General features: G+C 37.2%; 1 protein-coding gene across 3 annotated transcripts in view; it reads right to left on the minus strand.

The window, feature by feature from the left end:
- Window positions 1-15,022, minus strand: part of NAA35 (N-alpha-acetyltransferase 35, NatC auxiliary subunit) — a 96,406-nt gene that overhangs the window by 49,460 nt on the left and 31,924 nt on the right. For all 3 annotated transcript variants that reach the window (XM_007456110.1, XM_007456111.1, XM_007456112.1), the window contains exons 7-11: window positions 13,282-13,348; window positions 13,159-13,202; window positions 11,894-11,944; window positions 11,145-11,228; window positions 10,200-10,314 (exon numbers count right to left, since the gene is read on the minus strand). In XM_007456110.1, coding sequence (XP_007456172.1) covers window positions 10,200-10,314; window positions 11,145-11,228; window positions 11,894-11,944; window positions 13,159-13,202; window positions 13,282-13,348 — 361 coding nt within the window. The remainder of the gene's footprint in view (window positions 1-10,199; window positions 10,315-11,144; window positions 11,229-11,893; window positions 11,945-13,158; window positions 13,203-13,281; window positions 13,349-15,022) is intronic.

Consider the following 15,022-nt stretch of genomic DNA (forward strand, 5'->3'; position numbering starts at 1 on the left):
AGTACACGGGCCTCTCACTGCTGTGGCCTCTCCCATTGCGGAGCACAGGCTCCGGACGCGCAGGCTCAGCGGCCATGGCTCATGGGCGTAGCCGCTCCGCAGCATGTGGGATCTTCCCGGACTGGGGCATGAACCCGTGTCCCCTGCATCGGCAGGCGGACTCCCAACCACTGCGCCACCAGGGAAGCCCCTTCCTTTCCCTTTTACCTTTTGCATATCTACTATAGGCTTCTGCTTTGTGGTTGCCATGAGCCTTGCATAAAACATATTTATAACAGTCTATCTGAAGTTGATAACTTCAAATGCATACAAAATCTCCCTCCCCCCACATTTTATGGTTTTGACTTCACCATTTGCATTTTTATGCTGTGTATCCAATAACAAATGACTGCAGTTATAGTTTTTAAAATACTTTTTGTCTTTCAACATTCATACTAGAGATATAAATGGTCTACCTGCCACCATTACAATATTAGAATTATTTTGAATTTAACTATAAATTTACCTTTACCAGTGAGTTTTATACTTGCATGTTTTCCTGTTACTAACTAGTGTCCTTTTGTTTCAAATGAAGAACTTCCTTTAACACTTCTTGTGAGGTCAGTCTAGTGGTAATGAACTCCTTTAGCTTGTCTGGAAATTTTTTCTCTCTTCCTTAATTCTTAAGGACAACTGCTGAATATTCTTGGTTAGCAGCTTTTTTGTTTTGTTTTCCCTCAGTACTTTCAATATATGATTGCTCTCCCTTCCGGTCTGCAAGGTTTTTGCAGAAATAGCTACTGATAGTCTTATGGGGGGTTCCCTTGCACACAACCAGTTGCTTTTCTTTTGCTGCTCTTAAGATTCTAACTTTTGACAATTGTCAAAAGCTTTTGTCTCTAACTTTTGACTAATTATAATGTGTTTGAGTGTGGGTCTCTTAGGATTCAACTTCTTTCGAACTCTCTGAGCATCCTGGATCTGGGTATCTGTTTCTTTCCCCAGGTTAGGGAAGTTTTCAGCCATTATTTCTTTGAATATGCTTTCTGCCCTGTTCCTCTCTCTTCTCCTTCTGGAACCCCTATCATGCATATATTGATCTTCTTGATGTTGTCCTACAAATCCCATAATCTATCTTTTTTTCCTACTCTGTTTGAATGAATTCCACTGTCCTGTCAAGTTTGCTGACTCTTTCTTCCACGTGATATAGCCTGCTGTTGAACCTCTCGATTTTTCAGTTCATTTTTTGAATTCTTTGGCTCTGTGATTTCTCTTGTGTACTTTTTAATATTTACTATCTCCTTGTTGAAACTCTTATTTTGTTCATGCATTGCTTCCTAACCTTGGTGAGCATCTTTATAACTTTTGTTTTAAACTCTCAATCAGGTAAACCACTAATCTCCATGTCATTAAGATCTGTTTCTGGATATTTACCTTATTCCTTTGTTTGGAATATATTCCACTGTTTCTTCATTTTTCTTGACTCTCTGTTGGTTTCCGTGCATTAGATAAAACAGTCATATCTTCCAGTCTTGACAGAGTGGTCTCATGTAGGAGACGAATATTGTCATATAAGAGATGGACCTCGTCAATCAGCCCAGACCAAGGCCTTAGTTTTCTCTCAAAGTTTTGTGGCCGTCCAAGCCTCCTCCTTTGCTCTTAGTGGCTCCCAGTAGTTGAGGGTGTGCCAAGACCCATCAGTGTCCGAAAGGGAAGGATCACAATCAGAACCTAGATGTACGCTGCTTAGAAGCTGGACCCTCAGGGAGCAGCTGGATAAGTATGTAGTTAAACTTCTTCCAGGGAGAAAGTGGGAGAAGGTTGTTTTTGCCTAATCCTTCTTTGCTGGACCTTGGTACATGGCCATGGGGAAGGGTTCTCCTGCACTCATTAACAACTATTTGTTTGATAAAGCCCTGTAAGACTCTTGAATGCAAACCCCATTGGCCATTAGAGCCAGATGACCTGGGGACTCATCCCTCAGATGGCAGCTGCAAAAGCTTGGGCACCAGATGTGTGCACAAGCTTTTTTTTGGGAGATGCTGTCAACTGGGTTTTATTATTGGAGCAGGCTAATGGGGAGAAGGTGGGGGAGATGCCTGCTGGCTTCCCCTGTCTTTGGGGAAGATTTCAGGTAGCCCTTAGATGCCCGCCAAATTAGAAGCCCAGCATGCAGGCAGCAGCTTTTAAAGTACAGAGTTAAACCTATTTCAGGGAAAGACTGGAAGACGGGTTATTTCGTTTGCTCTCTGTGTGCTGAACCTTGGGGTGTAGAGTCAGTTAAAAAATGCTTCTTTGCTACAGTCTTCTGGAACTCATGAGTGGAAGCCTCTTTGGCTATCACCGCGAGATCTGGGTCCCATGCTTCAGGCAGCAGCCACAAAAGCTGGGGTGCAAATGTATGTACAAACTTTTCCAGGCAGATTCCGGTGACTTGGAGTGGGCTGGAGGCAGAAGCCAGGCAGCCGGCCCCTTGTGTCTGCTAAATTAGATGCTTGGCCCTCAGACAGCAGCTTTTAATGTATATAGATAAACCTCTTTCAAGGAAAGACTAGGAGATGGGCAATTTTTGCCTGCTTCCTTCGAGCTGATCCCTGTGGGGACAGTCATAGCAACTGACTGCATTCCCAATAGGAACTGCTCCTCTGGTTGGCATAGTCTTATAGGTCTCATGGACACAAGCCCCACTGGCTTTGAGCTAGGTGTTTTGGGAGCCTATCCCTCAGGAAGGAGTCAAAGTTGGGGTGCTAGATGTAGGCTCCAAATGCTTCACTCCTCAGATAGAACCTGAGTATTGGGTGTCCTCTGCCAATTGTGTGGTGCTATGTCAGAGGTGGGGTTTTGTTCTCCCTCATCTGGGTCCTACTGTTACAGTGTTTGGCTGGGTTTTTTTTGTTTTTTCTTTTTAAGGTTATAAAGGTTTCCTATTTGTTAAGAAGTTGAGAGGATTCTGTTTCTCATATTCCTTATAGTTTTCAATTGGTTGTAGACAAGAGAAGCAAGCGGCAGAAATATCTTTAACTCCAAAAACCAGAAGTCCTCTAGATTGCACATATCCCTCACATGTGTGAGGATGTATGTTTATTTTTTGTAAAAAGAAAATGTTTTAGAAGAATAAAACCATCTCAAGTTCCTGGCACTAGTACCTCATGACATAGGCCTCTCTAATGGGTGGTGATTTTAAAATGAAGTCAGTTCACACCTCTCCTGTGCACTGCCGAACCAGCATATGAAGTCGACTGGGTTGAGGCAGCATAATTTCTGCTTTAGCACCAAGTACAGCCCTCAGGAGGTTAAAGGGTTATTTAACCCTATTGTCTACCAGACAATAAACCATCATAATTCTAAACTATATTTTAATCTACTTTTTTTTTTTTTTTTTTTTTGTGGTATGTGGGCCTCTCACCGCTGTGGCCTCTCCCGCTGTGAGGCACAGGCTCCGGATGTGCAGGCTCAGCGGCCTTTTTTTGCGGTACGCGGGCCTCTCACTGTTGCGGCCTCTCCCGTTGTGGAGCACAGGCTCCGGACGCGCAGGCCCAGCGGCCATGGCTCACAGGCCCAGCCGCTCCGCGGCATGCGGGATCCTCCAGGACCAGGGCACGAACCTGCGTCCCCTGCGTTGGCAGGCGGACTCCCAACCACTGCGCCACCAGGGAAGCCCCCTAATCTACTTTTAATTCACATTAACTTTTAATTTAGTTTCTTTTACTCAGTCATAAATGCATACCACTTGAGAATCAAAGAGCCCAACAAGGTTTTTATTAAAACTAACAATCTTCTGCCCACCCTCTCCTGCCAATTCCATTATTTCCTCTCTTCCCAGAGGCAATGTCTTCCACTTCTTCTTAGCTCTTTTGGTATTTACCTCCGTATCACCAAATTTATAGCGCTACTTACTTCATATTTTTTCAGTTTTACATGTTATCTGACTTACTCCAGCTTGAAAAGGAGATGATATGTGTAAAAAAGAGATAATGAAAAAGATATGAAGTAGCAGCTATAAGCACATATAAATTATATGCATATATACACTTCTGTCCTCTCACCTCCAACACAGATCAAAATTTTGATTATTATCAGTGTTCAGCACCATTATGATTAAGTAAATTACATTCATATTTGGGCCATGGATAACTTTCGCAAACATGGAAATAAGTTTTACTTTCATATATATTCTGAAGTTAATCACTTCTTACTTTTTGTTTGCTTTGTTTGTTCGTACTTAACACTTTTTTTTTTTTTTGGCAGTACACGGGCCTCTCACTGCTGTGGCCTCTCCCGTTGCGGAGCACAGGCTCTGGACACACAGGCCCAGCGGCCACGGCCCACGGGCCCAGCTGCCTCGCGGCACACGGGACCCTCCCGGACCGGGGCACAAACCCGCGCCCCCCACACAGGCAGGCGGACTCCCAACCACTGCGCCACCAGGGAAGCCCTGTACTTAACACTTTAATTCGACCCCAAATCCTTTGCCAAGTCTCTAAATCTCTTTTTTCTACATTAAAGAGAACAGCTATTGTATCAATTTCATTGGTGACAACAGATCTTGTATCTACTTTGAGCCATCTACCCTCAAGCCTTGTAGACTTTGTTCAGTCTGGACTTGTCCTCCATGTATTATGCTCAGATATATAGTATCTTATGATCTTGCTGCACTATCACCCTACGATTTCCTTCATTATTCTCTTATGCTGGATTCTTATATTCTTTAAACTCCATACTTTCCTTTACCTTGATTTACTCCCTTGTTTTAATGAAGCACATTCCAGTAACCTTGAAAAACTTTTGGGGAGATTCATTTTGTAAGATTTTAAATACCTGAAATTATCTTTCTTCACAATTAAATGATAATTTTGGAAAAGGATTCAATGATTAGAAACCATTTCCCCCCCAAATTCTGAAAACACTGGTCCACTGCTTTTCTTTTAATCACAACTCTGAGATATAATTAACATACCATATAATTCATCTATTAAAAGTGTACAATAGTTTTCTAGTATATTCAGAGTTATAAAACCACCACCACCATGAAAAATAGAACATTTTCATCACCCTAAGAAAAAACTCCATATACATTAGCAGTCCTCCTTCTTCCCACCCTCCTCCAGCCCTAGGCAACCACTGATCTACTTTCTGTCTCCCTGGATTTGCCTACTCTGGATGTTTTATATAAATGAAAATCATATATGATCTTTTGTGAGTGGCTTTTTCTACTTAGCATGTTTTCAAGGTCCCTCCATGTTGTAGCAGATATTAGTACTTCATTTAATTGCCAAATGCTACTCCATTGCATGGATGAACAACATTTATCTGCTCATCTGCTGATGGACATCTGGGTTGTTTCCACCTTTTGGCTATCATGAATAATAGTGTTGTGAGCATTAATGTACAACTTTTTGTGTAGACATATGTTTCCATTTCTCTTGGGTGTATATATACTCCTAATATTAGAATGGCTGGGTCATGTGATAAATCTACATTATACGTTTTGAGACACTGCAAGATTGTTTTCCAAAGTAGTTGCATTATTTTATACTTCTACCAGCAGTGTATGAAGGTTCCAGTTTCTCCATAACCTCACCAACACTTGTTACTATCTGTCTTTTTGATTACAGCCATCTAGTTGTTGGGAAGTGGTATCTTTTCGTTTTGATTTGCATTTCCCATGGCACATCTATTTTTTCACATGCTTATTGGCCATCTGTAAATCTTATTCAGAGATATGTCTAATTTATATAGATCCCTTGCCTATTTTTTCATTGACTTAATTTTTCTTTTTATTGATTCTTAAGGTTTATGTCTAGGTTTTAGAGTTTCATATTTTTAGTTCTTACATTTACGTCACTGATCCATTTTGAGTTGACTTTTGTTTATGATGTGAAGAGGGGGTGGGGGAGGGTACCAAACTTTATTCTTCTGCATGTGGTTATCCAATTGTCCCAGTGTCATTTGTTGAAAATACTTTTCTTTCCCCATTGAATTGTCTTGGCACTCATGTCAAATATCATCTGACCACAAACATGAGGGATCATTTTTGGATTTTCAATTTTAGTCCACTAATCTATGTCTACCTTTATGCTAGTTCCAAACTCTCTTGATTAATGTAGCACTGCAGTAAGTTTTAAAATCAAGAAGTGTGACTACTTCACCTTTGTTCTTTGCTCCACTAACTTCTAGCTTCCATTCCTGTTGTTGAAGTTTGATTACATTCTGTCTTGATTCTGGGTGTCCAACTTGCTTTTCCCTTTCAAATCTCTTAGGATCTTCTACTTTTCCCCATTATTCTGAAATTTCATGATATGCCTTGACAGAAGTCTACTTTCATCCTAATTGTGCTGGGTAACTTTTTACTGGCCCTCTTAACCTGGGTATTTGCTTCATTTCCTTCCAGGAAATCTTCTTAAATGATCAAGTGATACTTTTTTTTGCTTCTATTTTCTGATTTCTATTTCTGGAAAAACTTTTATCAATTTATCCTTCATTTATCTTGTTTATTTATTATTTATCTTTATTAGACAATGGACCTTCTGGACTGATCCTATAGTATTTTTACTTTTTTCCTCCTTATTTTCAACCTGTTCATTTTTATTCTACTTTCTCTAAGATTTCCTCACTTTATGTTCTATATTTTCTATTTTTTAATGATTTCTGCTCTTATATTGTGAACCTCAAATATACTCTTTTTTCCCTTTTTTTTTAATAACATCCTATTTTTGTTTTACATATGCATTTTTTTTTTTTCATTTTTTTAAAGGTTTTTGTTTGCTTGCCTGTTTTGGCCTTTTTTATAGGCTAGACATTTCCACCCATGACTATATACTCGGGCTTTAAACTAAAGGACCAAAACCTCATTAAGAACTCTATGAATTAATTAGGTTAGGCTTTTCTACCAAACCATTTTATCAGGAGAACTGCTAATACCAATAAATTTAGATTTTGCTGATGTTTTTCTCCATCTCTTGGGTTTGCCAGATTTCCCTAAGAGTCTTCCAAATTCTTAGGTGAAGTGCAATAGCCAGGCTGCACTGTTTTAGAAGCTGAGTGGGTGGGAAAAACAGCTAGAGCTTGACCTGCTGTGCAGGAAAAGGGAGAACAGGTGTTACAATAAGTATTTAAATTACCACTTAGCTCCCCATAATGTGTACCATTCAACAGTGTCTGGTATCTTCTCACTTCAGAATCTCTCTGCTCCCCTATTCCAGAGAATAAACTTTTAGTATTCTGAGGCTCAGGAATGTTACCATGGAGAAAATGGGGAGGAAATCTCTGTTTCTAAACAGTTTTCAACCAGTTCTCATCACAATTAATTCTCATCCTCATTTTTAGAGGTACCTGGTATATTAAAAATGAGGCCCTTCAGAGGATCTGCAGTATAAACTGGACTGTATCTTGACTTTCCCTATCAGTGGCTAAGAACTCAGTTACTTGTGGACAGACAGCTCAATGTCCTTCTGTTTTCCAACTTCTAAAATTCTGTTGCTATTGTCTTCTTTTCCTTTTCCTCGTTATTGATTATACCTATTTTTTTTTAAATATCCAAACACTTACCATTGTTTCATTAAGGTTTCAGAAGGTAAATGCATGTCTTTAATCTACCACTTGAATCAGACGCCTTTTAATTTTTTTCAAAAGAATGACAGGCCTCTTTTTGTTTGTTTTGTCCATGCCGCACAGCTTGTGGGATCTTAGGTCCCCAACCAGGGACTGAACCCGTGCCTTGAAGCAGTGAAAGCACAGAGTCCTAACCACTGGATCACCAGGGAATTCTCCAAGGCCTCCTGAAACTGAACGTCATATTTGGAGATACACTTCAAAAGTACCTACCAATTTCAGGCAACATAAGTTTAATTAAATTTTTCATTTCCATTAGCAACTGTTAAAGATGCTTGCATTCTAAAGAGTAAACCAAGCCTAAACCACAGATAACTATAAAAGAATATGGGAAAGAGAAATAAATTTTGACAAGTAGAACATGGAAAATCTCATTGGAAGAAATTATCTGAACATTATTCTGAAGAATTCCACAGACATATAAAAAGAAGTATAGAATTCACAAGCAATACAACAGCATAAACAAACACAAGGAGCAATATGTGCTTCACTGGATCCTCTTCTTGTTTTTTCAACAAAGTTCTAACCAAGGTCCTGAACTCAGCAAGCCCTGAAGAACCATATCCACTCCTTCAACTTTAATTAGCACTTAACATGAAAATAACTCCAAATATTTTCCAGAGCAAAATATTTACTTTGCCGGTGGACTGTTCCATGTCACCCCGTCAAAAACTCCCATCCGTCATACCTGAGCTGCCTTCCTTAAGCATCTCTTGTTCCCAAACCATTTCTGCCTCCTTCATCTTCAACACATCACATCCACTGAGTAAACCCACCAGCAAGTAATCCTTGAATCAAGTTTGATTCTTCCTACTTTCTCCCTTTACACCGTTTCCAAGTTCCCACTGATTAAGTAGCTTTGCAATGAGAAGCTAAAATTAATGCTCAGCAATTTCAAGCTTTACACAGTCATTTTGTCACTAGCTGGTGTTGTACTAATATTAAGAAGGCAAAATGAATAACCTGAGACCAAAACTAATCTACACTATGGCTTTATCACCATTTTGTAAGAATAAACATTGCTGGGAAGGCATTCACTTTTTTTTTTTTTATTATAGAACTGTTTAGCTTCATGCTTCAGTTGGATAATTACAAAGTTAAATTAAGTGAGCTTAAACAGTGTTTAAGCACAGAGTGAATACTCCCTAAATTTAAAACTTCACTTGCTTAGTTTATTCAAACCAACTTTATGCAAGCCATGTTCCTAAAGCTTACTCATGAACAACCCATAAAACCAGAGAAATAGTTGAGAATATACACACAGGTTTGTTTGTTTGTTTGTTTTTAAGTGCTGACTACAGGGAAGCCACAGACCACATGGGCAACTAATGCTCCCATGGCAATTATTTTCCTCAGTTATAGACCAGAACAGCCCACAGTAGTCAGGATATGGCAAAAGGAGCATCAGAATAGAGTCATTTGAAAGACTCTTGTTTTGCATCATAATACCCTACTGATACATAACCAACCAAACAAATTATTTGGAAGCAATGTATTTTACAGTGGTTTTCATAAAGTATTCTTGCACTAGATTTCAAAGTATTGAAGAGTTGTAGATATGTTTACCTCTCTGTAAACATGTACTAGATAGCTTGCTATGCATAAAAACCTTTTTCTTTTTAAGGTCCCATGGTTATAGAATGTCACCTAGTCAATCATCTAATAGTCACTTATCTTCCCCTCTCCTGGAGAAAATGGTAATGAATTAATAATGAATTTTTAAGTTCAGTATAATTATTATCCATAAAGGTAATACTGATTTCCTAAACCAAATTACCTTTTGGACTGCTCCACTACCTAACCTTTGATTAAGAAAAAAAATTCATGGGAAGGGGAATACCACAACTTCTGTCCCTAAAAGGAGGGGAAAGGATGAAAAAGGAAAAGAGTGTGAATCAATAAAACTGGACTTCCTGGTCAGAGGACTAACAACTGTGAAAAACTAATTTTAAAATACAAGAATCATCTCATTTTAATGGTTTTAAGGATAACCAAAATTGCTACACATTACTAAAATGCTAACTCAGTCGGAGCTTTTACAATAAAGGTACACTATTCCTTTTATTTTTAAGGCCTAATTCATAAATAAAATCTACTGCCTGTCAACAACGTACCAAGCACTGTAGAGACACACAAAGAAGAGACTCTGGCCTAATAGTACTAAAAATCTCATGGAAAGACAAAAGGTAAACTATTATATGATATACTAAAAAAATGTAACAAAGGCACGTATGAATGCAATGAGGCCACAGAGGGAATACCTAGGCCTGCCTGGTGGAGTCAGGGAAGACTGTGTAACGGAGCTGATGATCTCTCAAAGGAGTAAAACGGGAGATGTGATTAAAAAAGAACGATTTACTGCTGACATCACAGCCTGATCACGAGACAGGGTAAAGATTCAGAACCCAAACAGTAAGATACAGGAGATGGCAAACTGGTCTAGAAAAAATTTTAAAAGAAGGTACCATAAACACTCTATATAAGTCTATGGAGCAAAACATTCCAAAGTCTGCATAGACTGACTTAGCAGATATTTTAGAACAAACCAAACACTATATATGCTGGATGGGAAAGAACAAAAAAAGAGTAGGAGCAAAACAGACAATTACCTCCTTTTGTAGTATCATTCTGGGCCTGGATGCCATGATGCAATGAATTATGAATGGCAGAAAGAAGATCTGCTGCTTGAACCATCAATTTTTGAGCTTCTGCAACAGCACTGGTCTAGCAAATAAATCACCAAAAACATTCTTACATATTCTTTCACTGAAAGATATACATTAAATAGGAAAATCCTATAAACAATAATGAAATTAAATGCTTGCTGTAATGACACTGGTTTTCACAAACTATTCACTTAATATAGGATGCCCAGATCCTGTTAGGATAGAAATAATTTTTTTACCCATATCTATACATTGTAGGAGCCATTAAAGAACAATAGGAAACATTTCTGGTTTATTCTACTAATCTCATGTTTAAAAGAAAAAAAGAGAGATGCAATCAACTAGAAAATGGGAAATTGCAACATTCCTACTAAATCATTCATCGAGGTGAAATTTCAAAAAAAGAACAGAATTACAGAAGTTAGTAAAGGTTGGATCTCTACTTACCACTTGTTAACTATTCACAAAGTAGTCTGTAATTTACTTAGAGTTAATGCAATATACACACAAAAATATTCACCATTTATTCCACACAAATCTAAGTTAATTATTTAACTGAATGAGAGAGGCCTACCTAAAATTCTCACTTTTAATTTCTCCAATTCACAATAGCTACCCAGAAGCAATTTCAGCTTCTATTATTTTACCAACTAATACGTAATATGTTATTTTTATATCAACAACAGACATGGACATGTTATGGAGCAGAATGTAAAATTCACGTGACTTTTGGAGAAAATCAGGGATACTCTGATGTAAACACACCAAATGCTGAGTGCTGTATATGTGTGCATATACATTTCAATGGAAAAGTCTCAGAACTACCAAAATAAAGCATTCCATCGAAAACAAAAACACTAAGATTTAGATTATAGTAAATACCCTTACCTCTTTCTTAGTAAAAGCTATAAGCACTGTCAGTAACACTCGAGTAAATTTCACCCTGCTGAATACTGCTAAACACTGTTGGTGCTAAAAAAACAAGAAAGGACTAAGTTAAAAGATGCAAAGTCTGTCAAAGAAATTTCATTTTAAAATATAGTATTTTAAGTCCTAAATCTCAGTGTTAATAACTTACTATTGAATACTTTACAAACACCTTCACTTATAGTCTTTTAAATGTCTGAAAAATGAGCTGCAGAAAACATAATAAAACAAAGCCTATTTTATTGAAATAGAAATACATAATAAAGCTTATGTGTCAAGAGCTCTGATTTTTCCCTAAGTCAGGAGTTACACTATTATTTCAAAACTGATTTAATTAGCATTTTTAAAAGGACTGATAAAAAGGTGCTTTAAGCAGAGTCAGAAAATTTAGGATCTTAACAAAGGTTTGACAACTTTTGATACTGTTGTAAGTTCTTGAATTCTGCCAACTTTTGATGGATCATCTGTTAAAAAAAAAAAAGCATTTTTTTCTTCCTACCTCACAGGAATATTGAAGAGCTTTGAAATCATGTATTTGAAAGAGCTGTATTATAATTCTATCAAAATAAATACAAGGGAAATAAACTCCCTTGCAATGTCCAATCTGTAAAGAAATACCTTAAAAAGGGCTTCCATAAATTATAACGTAGTTCATAAAACTACAACATTAACTTCTCTGATATTATCTACCAGAAAATAAGTTCAATTACTTCTAGTTCAACTTCTGGATCTCTTTCTTCTCCCTGTCGACTTCGAGTACTCTAAAATTTTAAAAAAGGTATATTAAAACACACAGAGACCTGTAAAAGCATTAGATTACAGTTATACAAGGTAAAGCAATAAATTAATTTATTGAATATATGCAAGAATCTATTTGAAGAAAAATATTTGGAAGAAAAAAGCTGTATCAATTATTTATTTTCCTATTAATACTATGTACAGAGAGTTCATTTTGATATAAATTATAAAGATCACACAAAAGAATAAGGTATTAAAAACAGCAAAAGCAAAACAATGAAAAACATAAGCAGAAGCACATGGTACACAGTACTTCCTGCTTTTAAAAAAATCTATTAACTGAAATTCCTGATGCTCTCCAAACTAACCCTGTTAGGAAAAAAAGTAACCTATACAAAATCACATCATAAAGTCACATGGTAAATACTGATCAGTTCTAGACTAAAATGCAAAACATCTTGTTAATACATGCGTTACATATGGTTGACTATTCTGACAAAATTCCAAGGCAGTACCCACAGGAAGATCTGGTAGATCGGGGTTCTAGCCCTGGAGCTGCCACTTACTAATGGCATGCCCTTAATAAGACTCAAGACAGGTTACTTAACTCTTTTCAGCTGTATTTTCTTCATCTAAAAGTACATTTTATTGCCTAATGCGCTGAATAACTGTAAATATCTGATAAGACAATAATGCAAAATTGTTTTGACAACCATGCCGTGTTATTCAGGTATAAAAAATATAGAAGAAATGTAACTTTTTTTCATTTTTAATTTCTATGAGAACAAAATCATCAGGATCATCTGGCCAAAGGATGTCATTCATAGAAGGTTTTTCATCAGATTTGAGGAGCTTCCATTTACTGAGCTCTTCTGCTATGTTCTAGACACTGCCTTAACTATTAATGATACAAAGGTGAAGAAGGTAGTCCTTATCTTTGAGGAATTTAAAATTCTAGAATCGTATGCTATTCTTAAAATAGCATACTAAAATTTTAAAACACTGGCAAAAAATTGAAAAAATTTGAAAGCGTTAAATTTTCAACACTTGAAAGTAACACTACTTCACCAGAAACCCCTCTAGCAGTGTTCTAATTCATCACCAAAAAACGGTACAGCATATATAAAGAAAGTTGGTGGTCCTACCTACACTAGCTATTTGTAATTAGCTAAAGTTAACCTGACATTTAGAAGAATATAAATATCCTATACCAAAGAAAAGAGAAAAAAATATATACCTTTACTCTTCTTTGCATGTCATCCTCCACATCTTTTAGCATGCCTAGAAAGAGAGACAATGATATTAAAAGGAAACAAATCCAAATGTAAAATGTGTGAATTATATTTATAAATGGTTTTACCTGTAACTCGAAGATCTGTCACACTGTTGGCCATTTTAAATCCATAAGTCATTGACTGAAAATCTTCCTATACAGAAAAGCAATAATTAGGCCCTTGAACAGTAGCAAAACCTTTCATTATATTTCTCTTACAAAATCACTATTTGCTAATAAGAAAACAGTAATGGAATGTCACCCTAAATATTGCTATCATACATCCAAGCTATCTTTACAGGCATACCATTAAAACACCACATTCTAATGTTGTCTCTGTCCCCTTAATTTCAATTGCTGTCCTTAGGCTATTTAAACATACTTGCATTTAATATGTTCATTTGCAAAATAATGCTTATGATAATAACACAAATAATTCCCACTTACAAAGAATTCTCACATTCACAGGTGAACAATAAATAAGTAATAATTACTATTTGCAAAATTTAAACAAGACTCTTCAAAACTTATTATATGTCATTTTACACACTGTTAAGGCTAAAAGGTTAAGTCTTCTCAAACAGAATTACTCAGTGACAGCAAAACCACATTCCCGCTTCTGCCCACTGTAAAGAAAACAAATGATTCATGCATGGATTCCCACTCCCAAAATCATTTAAAACACTGCTGGGATATTAGCAAATTAAGTGGTTTGCTGGATTCACTATGAAGAGTTTAATAATATCTGGCTGATTTCAGCTAAGAAGTTAGAAGTTCTATTAAAGGAGTGTTTCTGCCATATTACGATTCTTATAAAAATGTATATAAAAGCCTAATATAATGAAATAACAGATATTCACAGCAGTGGCCAGAACTATAGTGAAATTTCTGGACTCTTAACAAAAACATTCAATAAGCATGCAATTCATGTCAGGTACTGTATCTGACAACTAGAAAGAAGTACAAACAATGTCTCTAGTCTCAAAGAACTCAGGAGAATTGTACGCCTCACAGGATTGGGTCTTTCAAAAGTCTCGGGCTGTATTACAGAGCTATAAACTTACCCTCCAGATGAAGTTTATACTCTATCTCTACATCAAACAGGATTCTCAAATTATACATGTCTAAATAGGAACTCTCCTAGTGTTTACCACATTGCTAAAAGGCACCCCCATCCCATTACTCAGGCTGAAAACCTGCATTTCAAGTCATCTTGTTTTCCTGAAACCCATATCAGATCCATCAGAAAACACTGTAGGATCTATCTTCAAATTCTAATCACCAAGTCTGACTCCTTTCACAGCTATCTCCAGTTCAAGGATCCACCATCTCTCACTTCTATAACTGTCTCCAGACAGGTCCCCCACCTTCCACAACTGTCTGCTATATAATTTATTCACTACCAAAGGCCAAAGGAATTGTTTTAAGATAAGCCATTTCATGTCACTTTCTACTCAAAACTTTTCAGGAATTTTCTTCCTCACAGTAAAATTCCAAATTCCCCCATGGCCTCTAAGGCCCTCCATCATGTGGCCCTGGTCTCCCTCTACAACCCCATTTCCTACCTACCATTCATCTCCATGTTCACTGCACTGCAATCACACAGGCCTTCTTGTTGTCCTTCAAGCATATCAAACACATACTCTTCTCAGGACCTCTGTACCCACTGAAACCCCCTCCCCAAACTGATTTTCTTCAAAAGATTTACAAAGCTCCATCCCTTACTATATTCCAGCCTCTGTTTCAATGTCAATTTCTCATATGAGGGTTTACCCTGTGCATTCTCTCTAAAACAGCACCCTCCACCACTTTATATCCCCTTTCCCTA

This window comes from Lipotes vexillifer, unplaced genomic scaffold, assembly GCF_000442215.2.
Source record: "Lipotes vexillifer unplaced genomic scaffold, Lipotes_vexillifer_v1.1 scaffold806, whole genome shotgun sequence".
In the NCBI taxonomy this organism is placed as follows: Eukaryota; Metazoa; Chordata; class Mammalia; order Artiodactyla; family Lipotidae; genus Lipotes; species Lipotes vexillifer.